The sequence below is a fragment of the Pelophylax lessonae genome (genome assembly GCF_965119305.1).
Source record: "Pelophylax lessonae genome assembly, chromosome: 11".
NCBI classification, from domain to species: domain Eukaryota; kingdom Metazoa; phylum Chordata; class Amphibia; order Anura; family Ranidae; genus Pelophylax; species Pelophylax lessonae.
Genome location: NC_138778.1, coordinates 86,278,613 through 86,298,055, shown reverse-complemented (window position 1 = coordinate 86,298,055; position 19,443 = coordinate 86,278,613). Strand labels below are relative to the sequence as shown.

Genomic DNA, 19,443 nt, shown 5'->3' with positions numbered 1-19,443 from the left:
CGCAGATGAAATTAAGGCCTCATTTGCAGTGGCTATCACGGATCTTAAAAGGGAGATCCACTCCATTAACATAAGGGTTAATGAAGTGGAAGATCGTTCACATGCTCACGAAGAATCGATTCAATCTCTTAACGATTCTACCAGGACCCACAACGCACAATTCAGGGACATCCAGAGGCACCTTGAGGACCTCGATAATAGAGGTCGTCGCCATAATCTGAGAATCAGAGGCCTCCCGGAGTCCGTCGACCATACCCAAATCTCCTCTGCAACTACTTCAATCTTCAATGATGTATTGGGAAGACCCCCTGACACACCTATTGAGTTTGAAAGGATCCATAGAGCCCTAAGACCAAGAGCTCGTGACACTGATCCACCCAGAGACATTGTCTGCTGTATAGTTAACTTCAGGCTCAAGGAAAATATTCTGAGAGGTTCCAGAGACCGCCAATCTCTCCTTTACCATGGATCTGAAATTAAGATATTTCAGGACTTATCCCCGATAACCCTGCAGAGGAGACGTGATATGCGTCCCTTACTTGATACTCTACGCTCAAGAAATATTGCTTATCGCTGGAAATTTCCTTTTTGCCTGTCTGCGTCCTCTAACGGTCGCACTGCCAATCTACGAATCCCTGAAGATCTTCATTCCTTTTGCAACACCCTTGGAATCCCATATGTGGATCTACCCGACTGGTATAGAATTCCGCAACTACAACCACTCAGAAGAGCATCTTCCATGGATACCATCCCGGAGAGAGATGATTTCCAGATAAGAAGACCCAGATCTCCCTCGCCGAGGAACAACTCCTCTTCCTGCACCAGCTCACACAGAGCTGGCAGCCCCACAGCCTCTCCCGCTCATAGGAAATCGAGAAAAGAAAAAGGAAGATCCCACTAACAGGCTGCTACCCTGATCATCCAGGAACTATCTTTCTCAAACCCCCCCTGCTCATTTTCCTGATGCCCCTTCCTTATCCTTCCCTACCCCCCCCCCCCTTTTTTTTCTTCCTTTCTCTCTCTTTTTCCCCTTGCTTGTCTTTCTCTCCACATTCAGGTCCAGGACTGATTTTCTTCAAGAGACTTCCTCTATGCCGTCGCTACACCCAGCACTTTTTTTATCCGGAAGAATCTCAACGTAACTCACCTCGCCCCATCTGAAGATTTGCAACATCCGCAACAAAGACTTGCCTTAGTGCGCCTGTCGCTGAAATAGATGATTCATCATCTCCAAGGCCCCTTCCCACGGACTGGTAAAGTACTACTGCTCCCACACCCATAATCTCAAAACATTCCCAAGCCCTCCCCTAGAAGACTTGATACAATCCCTATTGGCCCTCTCAAACCCACAACAAGATCCCCACCTGTTCATCTTCCTTGATGGATACCTTATGCCATACCTTGATCTTGCTGTTACATGTTAATGTCACTGCCAATACAATCAGCACATGTTAATATTGTGTATGTGGGATTTGAGAGATGGGTGGACTCTCCTCTCCCTCCTTCCTCCCAAAATTTGCCCGAACCCCAAAGACCACACATTACTACATGATCTAGCCTGTATAATCTCTCAATACATTTGCTTGATCGGCTTCGACGATTCCCATTTTTTTTTTTTTTTTTTTTTCTTTCCCATCCTCCCCCCTTCTATATATTTCCCCCGATATTAACAGACCTCTCACTTGAGATTTTAGAAACCACGTGAGGGACTGGAGAGTCGGCCTGTTTTTCTTAAATTGTTATGATACTCATGTTTGATTTCTGCTATTCGTACAATATATGTTTCACCATACACCTTTGAATACTTATACATATCTAATTAACATGCTTAGTTGCCATAATGACTCCCCCTTTGGGAAAGGGAAAAAAAAAAAAGGGGGAGGGGAAAAAAAAAAAAAAGGGAAAAGAAAAAAAAAAAAAAAAAAGAAGAAAGGAGAAAACTTTTAAAACTATATGTAGATTTATGATGTTCCCCCTCCATGACATCGTTCAAGGACACACTTATGTCTCATGATATACACTCATGACACGCTTGATTATCCCACTCCCCTCCTTTCTCTCCTCTCTCCCCTCTTCCCCTTCCCCTCCTTCTATCCCACTCTCCCCCTCTCGCCTCTGCTTAAGACATACCTACCACCTCTCACTATACTCGGGACCCCCCCATCATACCTTCTTTTCTTTTCCCCACGACCTGGAAGATAACATCTGACTTGCTTTCTGTAACTCCCCTACTGGCCGGAAACCCTGACTCTACTTCTTTGCCTTTCAGATCATTCACTCCTCAGACGCTGCCGCTCTCCCTCGAGACAGAGTCTGTATTTTCTTACACTCTCTGTCGCCGAATCCGATTTGTTCACACACAGGTTAGGTGACCGATTCCTCTCACCCTAACCCTCGGTACTCCATCTCACCCCTCACTCCCTGTTCCACCCTATCTCCCTCTTGCTTCCCCCCTACCTCTCCCTCCCCCATCCCTTACCAACTCCCTTTCTATATACCCAGGGTCTCCGTCCCTGGCTTTATCCACCTTAAATTAACCTGCATATTTTGCTCACTTTTGAAAATATACTTACTCTCTTGAGCCATAATGACCCCATCTAATCAAAACGCAGAACCCATCCCCCTAAAGATAGTCTCCCTAAACGTTAAGGGATTGAACATCCCAGAAAAAAGATCCCAAGTATTGGACTTAATGCACAAACTCAGAGCGGACATAGTCTTCCTACAAGAAACCCATTTCCATTCTCAAAAAACCCCTAAGCTCAATAACCAAAATTATCCTATCTCCTATCTTGCCACCAACCCGCTTGGCAAAACCAAGGGCGTGGCTGTGTTGATCTCCAAAAACCTTGACTGGTCCATGACAGACTCCATAATCGACCCGGACGGTCGATTTATATTCTTAAAAGGACATATAGCACTCAAACCAGTAACCTTAGCCAATATATACAGCCCTAACTCAGCTCAAGTACCTTTCTTCAGGAGCATATCGAGCACGCTAGCACAATTCCAACAGGGTATCACAATACTGGGCGGTGACTTTAATGTCGCTCTCCACCCGCTACTGGACTCTTCCACGGGCACCTCCTCTCTCCCATATAGAGCCCTTAAACAAATCAGACTAGCACTTCAAGACCTATTATTGCATGACACCTGGCGTACCCTGAACCCCTCTGTTAAAGATTACACGTTCTTTTCCTCCCCACACCAAAAATACTCTCGCCTTGATTACATATTTCTATCCCAGAAGGATCTCCCTTTAATCAAAAAAACCACTATAGAACCCATGCTAATTTCAGACCACCACCCAGTCTCCCTGACCCTAGCCTTACATGCAGAGTCCCCGAAAACCAAATTTTGGAGATTAGATGCCTCCCTCCTGACCCTAGAAACGGACATCTCGTTTCTTAAGGACAAAATTATGGAATTTTTTAACGACAACAACACTCCTGACATTTCCCCCATAACAATTTGGGAAGCACACAAATGTACCATGAGGGGTATCCTCATGTCCCTTAAATCGGAAAAGAAAAAGGCCTCCCAGGCAAAAACAAGGGACATCATACGCAAAATAAGTGAACTTGAAAAAATACACAAAAGAACCCAGGCCCTTTCTACTTATCAAGAACTAATACAAAATTAGACAAATACTCCTAGATGATCTCCACATTAAGACTAAACGTAAGTTCATTCTGCAACAAAAATTATTTTATGAATTTGGAAACAAAAGTGGAAAATTCCTTGCAAAAGCTTTACAAGCGAAGAAAGCAAGAAATTCCATCCACTTTATCAAAAACGACCAAGGTACTGCCATGACCCAAACACCCGATATAGCTGCGCAATTTGAACGCTACTATGCCTCCCTTTATAACCTGAACCCCGCCATCTCTGGACACAGGAAAAATACTCTCATACACGACTTCCTTCAGGAAAATTGCCCCAAGATCCTACCCCATATGAACACCCAAGATTTAGATAACCCTCTCTCTCAAGAGGAACTCAAGACGGCGATCTCCCAACTGAAACCAGGAAAAAGCCCGGGTCCTGACGGTTTCACTGCCCCCTACTTTAAAACATTTACAGAACTTATCTCTACCCCACTAATCAATGCCTTCAATGCACTTTCCAACCCCTCTGTCCCTCAACACAGGCTTTTAGAAGCACATATCTCCGTCATACCTAAGGAAGGTAAAGACCCATCCCTAGTCACAAACTATAGGCCCATCTCACTCTTAAATGTGGACATTAAACTATTCGCAAAAATAATTGCCAACCGAATACTCCCACTTGTTCCTCTCCTCATACATAAAGATCAAGTAGGCTTTGTTCCTGGGCGGGAAGCCCGAGATAATACCATTAAGGCTATAAACATACACCACTGGATGACTTCCAACAAAATTCAAGGTTTCATGCTATCACTAGACGCCGAGAAGGCGTTCGACAGACTAGACTGGTCTTATATGGAAAGCACCCTACGTTTTATGGGCTTCCCCAATCGCTTACTAAGCCTTATCTTATCCTTATATTCGACTCCATCTGCTTGTGTGAGAGTTAACGGTTGTCTGTCGAGCGCCTTCTCCATCGGCAACGGAACCAGACAGGGCTGCCCTCTCTCCCCCATTCTATTCGTCCTTACCCTTGAACCCTTTCTGCGCTCCATTGCACAGAATCAAAATATCCACGGCATTCCAATCCAACATAAATCTTACAAGATAGCTGCCTTTGCTGACGATATTCTCCTTTTCCTTAGCAAACCCTTGATCTCAATTCCTGCCCTTCTCCAATAATTCAAATCCTTTAGAAACATCTCAAATTTTAAAATCAATTTCTCTAAATCTCATGCCCTAAACATATCCCTTCCTCCTCATATGACACAGCAATGTAAAACAAATTTTCCCTTTCTCTGGAAGCAAGACGCCATTAAATACCTAGGCATATATCTTACCACCGACCTTTCAGATCTCTTTCGCTGCAATTTCATCCCAGTCCTTAAAACCATCAAAGAAGACATCAATAGATGGAACAAACCACACTTTTCCTGGTTCGGACGTGCTGCTATCTTAAAAATGAATGTTCTTCCCCGTCTTCTCTACCTTCTCCAAACACTCCCAATTAGAATCCCGAACTCTTTCTTTATATCCTTCAGAAGTATGTGTAGTAACTTCCTTTGGAACAAAATGAGACCCAGAATCGCCTTCTCACTTCTAACTAAACCAAAATCGCAAGGGGGCATAGCCCTACCCGATTTGAAAAAATACTTCTGGGCTTGTCATCTTACACGTATACTAGACTGGTTCCTACACGATAACAATAAAGACTGGGTTCCCCTGGAAAATGCATTTAGTCCCCTTCCACTTCAAGTGTTACCCTGGTTGGCCTCTGACAAAATTCCTCAGGATACCAAAAAACATCCCCTGATCAGCTGCACTCTTGATACCCTTAAAAACACTTCTAACACCCTGGCAATTTCATCCAACCCAGGCCCTATGACCCCCATAAAGCCCAACCCAGACTTCATACCAGGTATGGACTCATCATTCCTGTCCAATACCTGGAAAGCCGACATTATTAGAGCCCATAGTTTCTTTAAGGATAACACCCTTCTTAATCGCTCAGATTTAACGCCTCAATCATCCCCCGCTCCCTTTCCTATGTGGTCATATTTCCAAATCCGTCACTTCTTGAATTCGCTGAACAAAAACTCATCACTATCCAGAGACCTCACGACCTTTGAAAAACTATGTAATAGCTCCACTCCAAAACGACACCTCATATCCACTGTTTACAATCTCCTTGTGACAGACCAAACAACTCTCCCCAATAAAGCCAAACAGGCCTGGGAATCAGACCTAAATACTCCCTTCACAGAAAAAGAATGGGAAAACATCTGTTTTATATCTCACAAAAGTTCGCTTAACGTAACAGTCCAAGAAAACTGTTTTAAAATTCTGTCCAGATGGTATAAAACCCCTTCGCTTATGCACAAATACTACCCAGAAATCCCTGAAAACTGCTGGAGGTGCCATGAACACCCAGGCACCCTATTCCACATCTTCTGGCAATGCCCGCAGATCCAACCTTTCTGGAGAGATATTCACAGGTTTATCTCCTCCAATCTAAACATTGTCTTGCCCTTCTCCCCAGCACAATACTTGCTACACAGCACCTCAATCCCTCCACACAAATATTGTAAATCTCTAACTCCCCACTTGATAAACGCAGCTAAAATATGTATCCCTACACACTGGAGGTCAGATACCATTCCTACATACCAAGAATGGGTCAGGAGAATAGAAAAGATAGCCAAATTGGAAGAACTTATTGCCATCGCCAAAGACAAAACCGCCACTCATGCTCGCATCTGGCACCCCTGGACCTCCTTTTCAAGTACATCATCCTCCTCTCGCTCTGCTCCCTCCTCAAGCCAAAACTTAGGGTCACCTCATTAGATACATATAATCAATTCCTAATAGCCCACTTGACACTCCGAAACCTTCTTTACTCCCTCCTCACACCCCTTGCCTTTCCTGGGAACATTAAACTCTCTTTCCAAAACGAGAATTCGGTCGGATCTCTCCCACCCCTAAAAATGGGAAGTAGGTGGGAGTTTTCCTCTACGTCTCCCTGTTCCCACTGTTTTCTCCTCTCTGGCCCCCTCCCCCATTATATATTTGTTCACTACCTCCAAACTCCCCATAAGGGAATACCCATCCTAAGACTTTCCCCTAGGGACGGAGACCCGCCCCTATCTGCTTCCCCCCCTTCCAATCTCCTCCCCCCACCTCCCCATTTTCAATCCACCCCCCCTCCTGCTCACCAACCTTCCTCCTCCCTCTCCTTCCCCACATTCCTCACCTTTTCCTCCGCTCTTTACATGCTTCCCTTCACTCAGTCTTCCACTTCTCTTTACAATCTCTTCCAAGCACTTTCAAAAGTTTTAATTCCTACATGGTAATGATCTCATCAGACCCCCCTTTATCGAAGACAGGCCTGGTTACTCGCCCTGTTATTACTAGCACTCACCGCTGACATGACGCCATATTACCATCCCTCATTTCCTTCCTGTGGCCTATATGTATACTCCTCAGGTTATAATATTCTCGTTAAATTTTTCTGTCTATATTATACTAATGTTTCAAATGTTTGTTTCCCGTCATATGCGGGCTTAGTTTGTAATATTGCTTGCATTAAGGCTCATTGTAGGAATCCATTTGGGCTATACACCATCTCGAGCCATACCTTTGCAACTTTCTTATCTTAGTTCTCTTGTAACACTCTGGCATTTACCTTCGAGTTTTTTTTTTTTTTTTCTCTCTCGATTGTATTGCCCACTGTTTGTCAATTTCTTCATGCTTCAGACTGTTTGAACTCATTGCTGTTAATATTTCTATTGTAAAAATTTCAATAAAAACCTTTTTTGGAAAAAAAAAAAAAAAGGGGATTCACTCCAGAAATAGATTATTCTCCCACTCTACAAGACTCTGGTCTGGCCACATCTGGAGTATGCTGTCCAGTTCTGGGCACCGGTCCTCAGGAAGGATGTGCTGGAAATGGAGAAAGTCCAGAGAAGGGCAACAAAAATAATTAGGGGAATGGAGGACATCAGCTATGAGGAAAGACTACAAGCACTGAACCTATTCTCTCTGGAGAAGAGACAATTAGGGGGGATATGATATCAATGTACAAATACTGTACTGGCAACCCTATCATATGGAAAAATCTATTCAGAGAAAGGGAATACAATAAGACACGTGGCCACTCACTAAAACTAGAGGAAAGGCGGTTTAACCTTAAAATACGCAGGGGGTTCTTCACTGTAAGAGCAGTAAGGACAGGGCTGCTGATAGGGGGGGGACCACCAGCCCTCTTGTAGGGGGCCCGAGCACACAGGGGGGCCCACACAGAGAGGGGGATTAGTGATGGACAACAAATACAGAAATCTTCCTCCAGCACCTGAATCTGATCTGTCCCTCTCCCTGCTATCAGCTTTTATCTGTTGAGAAAGAGACAGTCGTCCCTCACTAATCCCCCTCCCGTGTGTGGGCCCCCCTCCCAGCACTTATCTCTGCACAGTTTATTTGTATATTGTAACTTTGTTTCTCTCTCTCTCTGTCTCTCTGATCACTGAGCTCCAACTGCCCAGCCTGTATATTTTTCTCATCTCATCTTCTTTTTTATTTAACATAGTTTTTTTTTTTTTTTTGATTTAGCAGGAATTATGCTAGTTATGTTATATTTGTGTCTGCTAATAGTGATTTTGTTGTAATTTTTAGCTAAATATATCTTTAATATTTTCTTGGGGGGGCCCTGCCAGGTAGTCTGTACAGCAGCCCTGAGTAAGGATGTGGAATTCTCTTCTGCAAACAGTCGTATCAGCAGGGAGCATCGATAGTTTCAAAAAAACTATTAGATGGGCACCTTAAAGACCATAACATACAGGGGTATACAATGTACGGTTAACAGCAAACACACACACACATAGGTTGAACTGGATGGACTTTTTTTTTTTCAACCTCACTAACTATGTAACTTATGTAAGTGATAGAAGGTACTCTGATCCCCCTTACACTGCGAACATAAGGTATTGTGGTCACTTCTGTACTTGGCCAATCTAAGAGGGTTAAGATGGGAGCGGTGGATAATGTATAGCTGTGTTAAATGATCAGATCGTTTCGGGAATACAGGTTTGCAATTTTTCAAAGCTTCACTCCAATCCTCATCCTCCAGATATGCCAATATCACTAACCCAGTGTAATGTTCCGGTACCTTTGGTACCCTAAATTACACTTTCCACAAGTGTATGCGCCCCACCAATTACTTTTGGAAAGGTGCGCATACACCTTTAAGACTGGAGCTGTCATCACCCAGCGCCGGACTAGATGGCTATTTAAAGCGCCGGTTCTCACTCACATGTGTTCGTTCAAACACCCTTACCTGGATGCTAACCTTGCTTGAAGCTTCCATGCTTGCAAGCTTACTTCGCTGACGGAACCTCGCTGCGCTGATCCCTGTATCCCGCTACTGGATCATCCGCCTCTCCTGAACCACCCTTCGGCTGTATCGCTAATAGTGCTAAGTACCCCGCAGGGGAATTCTCTATAAACTTATACTAAGCTTACACTATCTAGCTCTGCATAGTAAAGACTGTTTATCACATCTGCATAACTAGATTGCTAGCTCTTGAGACTACTGCTACTTTTCTGCACTGGGTTGATCTCTTTTGTATGTCCACCTGCTATTCTATCATCTGCTATCATACAACATTGCTAAACCTTCCTGCATCCATCTGCTACTGTCTCACCTTCAAGTGTCTATCACCTACCACCTCCACTCAACCTATCCCTCAACCTTCATCATTGTGTTACCACATACATAAAGTCACTCTAGGAACCAGTTTGCTAATTGTGTGTATTTACTGGCTGAAATAAGACCTTCCACACATGATGAGTCATTGAGGTTGGGAATGGTATCTCAGCATATCTCTTACATGACTACTGACGTGGAACTATTTCTGCAGCTGAAAATCCACACCATATAAGAAACGCAGGAGCGTTACACCCAGCTTGGTTTAAGCGCATTAGCAATTTCAGACGAGGAGGGAAGGTGCAGCATGGTATAAAATGTGATCAGGTTCTTGGGGTCTGTGCCCCCGATTACTTCCATAATAGGGATTGAGTCGATCTGTGGGGGCCCCAGAAGCAAACTGTGCTTGAAAGGCTTGGCGGACTTGCAAGGATCTAAAGAACATGTGGTTTGGTAGCCGGTATTCATCTTTCAACGTATCAAAGGATGGAAAGTACACACAAATTTCACTTGCAGAGACATGTTTAAATCAGTTTTCATGCGTGTTTCAGTGAGTTTTTATACATGTTTCAGGTTCTTGAGCAGAAATAAATCTGCACCTGATACTAGTGTTGTGGCGTGAATATGGCACACAGAGAACGATTGTTTTCTTTGTGCCATTGTGGAACACCTGAATGGAAAAACTCACGTCTCTGCACATGGTGTGAAGGGGGCCTTAGCCATCGTTCACATTGAGCACGGCTTTGAAATCTTGCGATTTCACCTGAAATCGCACAATTTCAAAGCTGCATCTCAGTGCGACTTAGAGTGCGACTTTGAAGACATCTGTTTCAAAGCACAGATGCCTATTGAAGTCGCACCCGATTCCCAAAATTGCCAAGAAGAGTGCATGTACTACTTTTTAAAATTGATGCGTCACCACAAAGTCTGCATCACATCAATTTGAACACTGCCATTGCCGGCTATAGGATGCGAGTTGTCATGGGATTTCATCTGTCAAATCGCATGACAAATTGCTCCAATGTGAAGGCAGGGTGTTTTTATCCTTTTTTTTTTTTTTTGTCTTGAAGCCTCCCACTGTTCGTCTATTATTATTCATGGTCAGGTAATGATACATAGAAGCATTTAGGAAGTTGCAGAGTGCTTCAGTGCTGACACACATGTGACGGTTAATAATTGTTCTTTTGCTTCATAGCTGTTTAAATGAAGATAATGTTCAAATGTACAATGAAATCGAGTTATTCGACAAAATACAACCTAAGGTAAGTGACCATTAATTTATTTCTTGAGCTGGTCATTTACAGATGTCAGTTTGTATATCTTTTATGTACGGTACTCATAATTAAGCAATTGTTCACAATGAACCCTCTCTTCTCAGGATTCTAGAGAGAAACGATCTGATCGATCAATTACTTGCTTCCTAAGGAAGTGGAAGGAAAAAGTGGCTTGGCCAAGGTTGACCAGAGACAATAACAAGGTGATGTGTGTACAAATGGGGGATACAAGCCTAGACTTTTTTTTTTTTTTTTAGCAAAATGAACCTGTTCCTTGAAAGCAAAAATCTGATTTCTTTAAAAACAATTTAAGGATTTCTCTACTTACACATGCTTTACCTAGCAAAATACTTGTATGTATTGTTTGTATGTTTACTTTGCACATACATTGCTCCACAGTATTTATGCCAAAAACACTTTTACGCTGTCATCAAGAATGAAGAAAATGCACAATTTCCTCCAGGCAGCACTTTCAACACACAGTATTCAGTGTTCTAAATCACCCAGTGAAAAAAGTGACCCTAGCAATGCATCCTTGCAGTGCATACCAAGTTACTAGTAAAAAAAAAAAAAAAAAACAATAAAAATGACATAAATCTTCCCGTAGTTAGTAGACGCAATAACTTTTGCACAAACCAATCAAAATATGCTTATTGCGATTTTTTTTTTTTTTTTTTTTTTAACCAAAAATATGTAGCAGAAAACAAATTGCCCTAAAATGTTAAAAAAATTTGATTTTTAATTTTTTTTTTTTCCGCGAATGTCCTATAAAAGAATGTGAAAAATACCGGTATAGATTTTTTTTTCAAAATTGTCGCTCTTTTTTTGTTAATCACGCAAAAAATAAAAATCACACAGGTGATCGAATACCACCAAAAGAAAGCTTTATTTGTGGGGAAAAAAAGGACGTAAATTTAGTTTGGGTACAGCGTCGCACAGCCGCGCAATTTTCCGTTAAATTAACGCAGTGCGGAATTGCAAAATATGGCCTGGTCATTAAGGGAGAAAATCCTTCCGGTCTTAAGATGGTTAAGCATTATTAACCACTTTAGCCCCGGAAGGATTTGCCCCCTTAATGACCAGGCCATATTTTGCAATTCAGCACTGCGTTACTTTAACAGGCAATTGCGCGGTCGTGTGACGCTGTATCTATATAAAATTGATGTCCTTTTTTCCCACAAATAGAGCTTTCTTTTGGTGGCATTTGATCACCTGTGTGATGATTATTTTTTTGCGCTATAAACAAAGGCAATAATATTTAAAAAAAAAAAAAACTATTTTTCACATTCTGCTATATAACATTCCCAAAAAAACAAAATTAAAAATTAAAATTTTTTAAACATTTTAGGCCACCTTGTTTTCTGCTACATATTTTTGGTTAAAAAAAATAGCAATAAGCGTATTTTGATTGGTTTACGTCTACTAACTACGGGAAAGATTTGTCATTTTTCTATTTTTTTTTTTCTTTTTTGCAGGACTGCGACATTGCGGCGGACAGATCGGACCCCTAACTGACATTTTTGACACTTTTAGGGGTACCAGTAACATTACTACAGTAATCAGTGATAAAAAAATATGCACGGTTACTGTAATGCCATTAGCAGAGAAGGGGTTAACCCTGTGGGTAGTCAAGGAATTAAATGTGAGCCTAGGGGAGTGATTCTAACTGTTGGGGGCTTCTGAAATGACCATAGAGATGTGATCCTATATAGAAGGATCACATGGACTCTATGATCATTCCAGGGAGAAGAACGATAAACTGTGTTTACAACAGCTTCTCTCTCATCGGGAAACAATCACGGGTGTCAGGCAGCAATCAGAGCTGCCTGACCTGTGCATCGGCTTCCCAGCTGCCCAGTGGGGGTGGGAGCACCCCGGTGGCTGCGCACGCTTGCCCCCTAGCTTCCTGCACGTTTCCGATGTAGGTACCGCAGTAAAAAGGAGGCGGGTGGTCGGGAAGCTTTTAAAGTGAAACAATAAAAATGAAAAATTCCTTTATAGTGCCTGGGGGGGGGGTCCCCTAATGTGCCTGTAAAGTGGTACATCTGTATGATGTATGTTGATGTATGTAGCCTGTTGCAGCAATACTGACATTTCTAAAGGAAAAGAATGTCATTTAAACTTGCTCGTGGCTGTAATATATTGTCGGCTCCTGGCAATACAGAAAAAAAAATGAAAAAAATAGCATATGGTTCCCCCCCCCCTTTAGTCCATACCAGACCCTTATCCGAGCATGCAGCCTGGCAGGCCAGGATAGGAGGGGGGGACGAGCGAGCGCCCCACCCTCCTGAACCATACCAGGCCGCTTGCCCTCAACATGAGGAGAGTGCTTTGGGGTGGCTCCCAAAGCACCTTGCCCCATGTGGATGGGGACAAGGGCCTCTTCCTGACAACCCTGGACTGTGGTTGTGGGGCTTATCAGAATCTAGAAGCCCCCTTTAACAAGGGGCCCCCAAATCCTGCCCCCCCATGTGAATGGGTATGGGGGGGTATCATACCCCTATATGGTCTGGATTAGAAGTATTGCCATTGACACAACTTGTGGTGGTTAATATTTCATCCACTAACCACCACATCCACTAACGTCAATCCTGGGGGTTATTATTGCATATTTGGACATTAATGCAAGGAATTGGCGGACACCAATGCTGGGGGATGTTATTGAGGTCTCCAACACTAACACTGGGGGTTTTTATTGCTGGCCTCTTGACACCAACGCTGAGGTTTTTAATTGCAGCCACTGACAGCAGTGCCTGGGCCTAGTTTATTTCCACTTTCTCTTCAGCGTGCATTGCATAATGCTGCAAAAATTGCAGAAGGACTGAAATTTTCTGGGTTGAGGTGCATTCCAGCTAATTTATTTTTAATAGGTTGCCTAACGTGATGCAGCTCATGAAAATGTACTGCTATTGTGCATCCCTCTTTGAAGTTTTAGGGCTGCCCTCTAACTTTTAAGTTGACCCCCACTGATCTAGAGTATCAAGGTGTAGGCAATCCTATTGTTACTCTTCATTTTCTATTTCATGCTGCGTAATCTCCATTTCTCTGTCGCTCATTGACAGACGTAGTCCTCGTTGATTAATAACAACTTGGGTTATACTGCCCTCTACAGGAGTAGGACTAGACAGGAAAGAAAACATTCTGGCCACACCCTAGGGGCAGTCCCAGAGGGCCTATCCTCTCTCTCTCTCTCTGCTACAGCAAATCAGTTTTTTTCTGTCTAGTTAGGAGTAAGGACCTAGATGCCTTGCTAGGATCTTCGGTCCTGGCAGGAATTTTTCTTAGAAAGATTTTTTTTTTTTTTTAGACAGCTTTTTTTCTCCAGTGTTCCTGTGAGATCTTCAAGCAAGAAAGCTGGAACTGGGCGACGGGCTGGATGTTGAGATCCAGTGGTCACCCCAGTTCAGCCTACGAGCACGTGCAGGCCATAGCTCCGCGCTGGGTCGGCCGCAACATAGTCCCACTAGGACGGGGACTGACCCTGCGAGTTAAACGTCTCGCCTGAACACCAATGACCAACAGAGTCACGGCGTCCATATTGGTCGCCAGCCCCCCCACCCCGGTGGAGAGGGGTTCTGTCAGGAGTGGCGACCGCCTGGTTCCGGTATGGTGAGTAGTATGTTCCCCCTCCCCCCCCCCCCTGTCGGGTTTGTGGTGGACGCGGGCCCCTCTCTGGAATGGTAGGATGGGTCTCCCCTCTATCCTATAACAGGTCACAGATCCCCCAATTTGAGTGTGATTTTTGTGAACAAAAACCAGGAGGCTTGGTTTGGGAGCTGACTATCTAAGGTCATTGCAAAACTGATAAGGGTGACTGAAGTCAGTGGCAGTACATAAGGGGCATTACTATTGAAGTAAAAGGTATCCTACCTGTCAGAGGTGTACACAGGCCGATGCCTATGCCTGAGTCACTGCAGTCCAGATCGCCATTCCTCCAGCAAAGGGTCACTTTGGAAGGACAGAAGGCTGCCTCCCGACGGCCCACGGACCGCATGCGGCCCGCCAGGGTCCTGTACCGCCGGCCAGGCTTATCACCAGTCAGGGTGAAAGTTGTGGGGCCGAGATACTCCCGCAGGCCGCCAGGCCGAACATAAACATCCCGCAGGCCGCTGCTACCCGCCGCTATCCTTTACAGGCCGCCGCCATTTTCTTGCAGATCGCACGAGGCCGCCATATTGGCGTAGCCTCGTGTCTCCAGCATGGGGGCGGCCATGTTTGAGGTGACCAAACACCTTGAGGAGCTAAGGGGAGGCGCCGGAAGGCGTGTAAAGGGGCGGAGCTGCCTCCTTTTTCCCGGCGTAGCCTCGTGTCTCCAGCATGGGGGCGGCCATGTTTGAGGTGACCAAAAAACCTTGAGGAGCTAAGGGGAGGCGCCGGAAGGCGTGCAAAGGGGCGGAGCCGCCTCCTTTTACCCGGGAAAGCCAGCCAAAGACTTCCTGTCTGTAATAGACAGCGCTGGAACAAGTTGTATTGAAACTCTGTGCATCAAGTGGTGAGCCTTGGGGTCTCTCGCTCGCTCGCTCGCTCTCTCTCTCTCTCTCTCTCTCTCTCTCTCTGGCTCTGTAGGGGTCCCTAAGCAGGTAACACTGAGGGGCGCTGGGGGTCTAAGAAAAAAAAAAAGTTTTATTTTTTTTTGGCTAATTAATTTTTTCCGGCAAGTGTCTGGAATAATCATGGACCCTACCACACAGGTACCCCCACCTGTTTCCCTCGAGGTGGCCGCAGGACCCTCCAGTTCACAGAGTATGGATGCACTCACAGCAGTTTTGGAGTCTTTGGTGTCTCGGGTGGAGACGGCCTGTCAGAGACTGGGGTCAAGAAAGCGACCCCCGCCTACCCCTATGTCATCTGATACTTCAGATTCTGAGATGGTCGTTGAAGCTGCAGGTCCCTCTGTAGGGGCTGTTGTCTCAGGTAAAGTTCCCTCAGACAGTGAGGAGGACGTTCCTGCCTCCGCCATAGCACAAGAAGAAGCATTGGTGGACGCACTAGTTGTGGCGGTCCGGAAAACCTTAAGACTTGTGGTTTTACCGGCAGAAGCAACTGAGATGGAAATTCCCTTTGGTACTAGTAAACCTACCAAGACGGCAAAGGTTTTTCCCTTACCCAAATGTTTTGGTAATAAAATTAAAGAGGAATGGGATCATTCAAAACGTACCTTTTACTGTTTCCAAGCGCATTGCTAGACGCTATCCGTTTGAGGAATCCCTCATTAAGAAATGGACGGTACCACCAGTGGTGGATCCACCTATTTCCAGACTGAATAAAGCCACTGTTATCCCGTTGGAGGACGCTCCGTCCTTTAAGGATCCGGTGGATCGGAAGATGGAAGCGGAGAGCACTATTTTTTCCCTGATGGGGTCAGCCTTTAGACCAGTGATTGTCATTGGTTTAGTTTCACAGACATTAACGGAATGGGCAAGATTGGTACGCCATGACCTAAAGGGGAAAGGTATCCCCCAGGCAGCATCTGATTTGATGGAACAAATTATACAAGGACTGCAGTTCGTCTGTGACACAGCCCTGGATGCCACCCCCTTGTTAGGGCATGCATCTATGTCAGCGGTAATCCTCAGACGTGTGCTGTGGTTAAAGTGCTGGTCAGCGGATCTAGGTTCCAAAAAAAACCTTGGCGAATCTCCCCTTTCAGGGGAATCGCCTATTTGGGGCCACCCTAGATGAGATCATTAAGGATGTCACTGGGGGCAAGAGCACTTTTCTGCCGCAGGCTGCTAAAGCTAAAGGACCTCGTTACAAGCGTGGACCTTTCTTTGCCGCTCATAAAGGGTTCGTTCGCTCCGCTGGGGCGAGCGGGAAAGGCAAAGCCCCTCTAGGAGGGTTCAAGAGGCGCTGGTCGGGCAAACAAAAGGCCGACTCAGCCAAACCTGAAGTTAAGGCTAATACAGCCTGAAGGTGCGCCCCCACCCGGCTTAGGGGTGGGGGGACGTCTTCACCGGTGTTCAGATCTAGGGCTTTCTTGAATCCCGGACTAAGGGGTTCAGGAGATCATACGATCAGGATACAAGATCGAGTGTCGATCACTGCTACCGGTGCGATTCTTCCCTTCCAACATTTAGGTGCTACAGGGAGCGGTAGTTACCGTTCCCTGAACAGATCATTTTCTTTACCTTTTCCAAAGATTAATTTCAGTTCCCTACAGGAATCGGATCCGGTTGAGCAAACAGACCAAGGAGCCTCTAGTCTGGTGACTTCGGTCTCTAATGCTCAACCAGGAGAAATCGCCACTCCTGATAAGAAATAAGTTTCTGATAAATGTGTGGGAACAGAGAGCGATCAGACTTTGTCGGATTGCCTGGACCAAGCAGCTCTAGGGCAGCCTGGTTCGGATCCAGTCAGACAAGATCAGGGTGATGACTTGGGTCGATCACCAAGGATTTCACCATCTGTGTCTTCATCAGAGCATCCCGGAGGTGGATCTGTTGGCATATCGGCTCAACAGGAAGGCACGGAGGTTGGTAACGCGCGCCCGCGATCCCCTAGCGGACGCAGCAGACGCGCTGAACGGCCTACTAAGGCAGTATCGGCTACTAGATGTCTTCCCCCCCCTCTCAAGTTGCTGCTGAGACTTCTCCGCAGGATAGAGATAGAGGGAACTCCAGTTATCCTGGAAATTCAAGGTCGTCAGGCCAACTTGGACATGCTAGTCGCGAACGCTCCTTGGAGACCTCCTCTCAGGGAGGATCTGCGGTCTCAAGGACCGATCTTCCATCATGCTTTACAGTCGCTGGTTTTAATGGCCTGGCCATTGAGACCCAGGTACTGAAGGGCAGAGGGTTGTCAGCTTCAGTTATTCCTACTCTAATTAAAGCAAGGAAAGCGACTTCCAGCAAAGTCTATTATCGCACATGGAAGACTTATATTGCGTGGTGTGAATCTTTGGGATTTCCCCCACGTACCTATTCGGTGACCCGAATCTTGGCTTTTCTGCAAAAGGGGGTTGAGCAGAAACTATCCTTGAGCACCATCAAGGGTCAGGTTTCAGCATTAGCAATCTTCTTTCAGAAGCCTTTGGCTACTCATTCCTTGGTGCGGAATTTCATCCAGGGGGTGCGGCACTTGGCTCCGCCAATCCGCGCGCCCTTACCACCTTGGGATCTTAATTTGGTTTTGTCGGTTCTGCAGAAACCTCCCTTTGAAAATATCAGGGAGATTCCCTTGCTTACATTATCTCAGAAGGTGGCCTTCTTGGTGGCTATCACTTCTGCACGCAGGGTGTCAGAACTGGCTGCATTATCATGCCATTCCCCATATCTAGTGGTTCATAGGGATAAGGTAGTTCTTCATCCAAAGCCATCCTTTCTTCCTAAGGTGGTTTCAGACTTTCATCTGAATGAAGATATTGTGCTACCTTCCTTGTGTCCTCAGCCCAATCATCCTCGGGAATATGCGTTGCATTCCTTGGATGTGGTTCGGGCAATCAGGGTATACCTGAAGGCTACGGAAACGTTCCGTAAGACGGATTCACTTTTTGTGATCACGGATGGCCCCAGAAAGGGGTTGCCTGCATCTGCCGCGACTATCTCCAAATGGATTAGACAGACGGTGGTACAGGCTTATTCTATTAAGGGTCGGAATCCTCCGTTCCCTGTTAAGGCGCACTCCACTCGAGCACTCAGTACTTCCTGGGCCTACCGCCATCAGGCGTCAGTGGTCCAGGTGTGCAAGGCGGCCACCTGGTCGTCGGTGCATACCTTTACAAAATTTTATAAAGTTGATGTGATGGCATCGGCGGATGCCTCATTTGGCCGCAAGGTTTTGCAGGCCGCAATTTGAGGAGACCGGTGGTCTACCTCGAGGGTTTTTTCCGTTGGAATTTCAGTTGAGTCTCATCGTTTGATGAGCCTTTAAAACTTCTAGTTGGCACCGGTTGGGCCTTCTAGATTGGATTTTGATTTCCATTTTCCCACCCCTCATTTGTGGTACTGCTTTGGGACGTCCCGAGTTGTTATTAATCAACGAGGACTACGTCTGTCAATGAGCGACAGAGAAAAATGATTTTTGTAAAATCTTACCGTAAAATCCTTTTCTCTTAAGCTCATTGACAGACGTAGTACCCGCCCCTCTGTTTTTTGAGTTGGGTTGGGTTAAATTCTCTAAACACTGCTTTGTGACATAACTGATTTGCTGTAGCAGAGAGAGAGAGAGAGGATATACCCTCTGGGACTGCCCCTAGGGTGTGGCCAGAATGTTTTCTTTCCTGTCTAGTCCTACTCCTGTAGAGGGCAGTATAACCCGAGTTGTTATTAATCAACGAGGACTACGTCTGTCAATGAGCTTAAGAGAAAAGGATTTTACGGTAAGATTTTACAAAAATCCATTTTTTTCACAGGGAAAATAAAGTGTGCAAATTGGTAGCATAAGGTAAGATCGTGTAGGTTTGGCAAGGTTACAAATTAGCACTATAACTTTTTCAGGGGTTTGAGATTAAAAAAAAAAGAAAAATTAAAATACCATATTTTGTTTTTAATTCTTTTTTTTTTAATTACATTGTATATATTTTTATGTTGTATTTTAATTTTTTTTTCTTCATATTTCTGATAGCCTGCCTGGTTGCAGGTTGATTTTGATAACTGGAGAGACTGGGATGCAGAAGAGGAAGGAGAGATGGCATTAGCAGAGCACTATTTGGATGTGAGTGATAATAGCTCATCTCTTCTCAGAGATGTCATATGTAACATTATACTGTCACTGGAATTAAAGCGTTACTGCACTTGTAGGTGTGGATGGTCATAACATCCTCCAGGTTTCCCTCTTTGCTGGGCGCCAAACACTTTGTACAGGGTCACTGCCTAACACGGGGGTACTTTTACTGAAACTGCCAGCTGATCTCTAATACACTCGATGT

The 19,443-nt window shown here is 45.0% G+C and overlaps 1 protein-coding gene across 1 annotated transcript in view; it reads left to right on the top strand.

Annotated features, from left to right (window-relative positions):
• The window catches only part of PTGES3L (prostaglandin E synthase 3 like), a gene marked incomplete at its 3' end in the record, with an annotated part of 124,700 nt that overhangs the window by 86,035 nt on the left and 19,222 nt on the right, over window positions 1-19,443 (top strand). Inside the window, exons 3-5 of the mRNA XM_082272790.1 lie at window positions 10,499-10,565; window positions 10,682-10,780; window positions 19,140-19,229. Coding sequence (XP_082128916.1) covers window positions 10,499-10,565; window positions 10,682-10,780; window positions 19,140-19,229 — 256 coding nt within the window. The remainder of the gene's footprint in view (window positions 1-10,498; window positions 10,566-10,681; window positions 10,781-19,139; window positions 19,230-19,443) is intronic.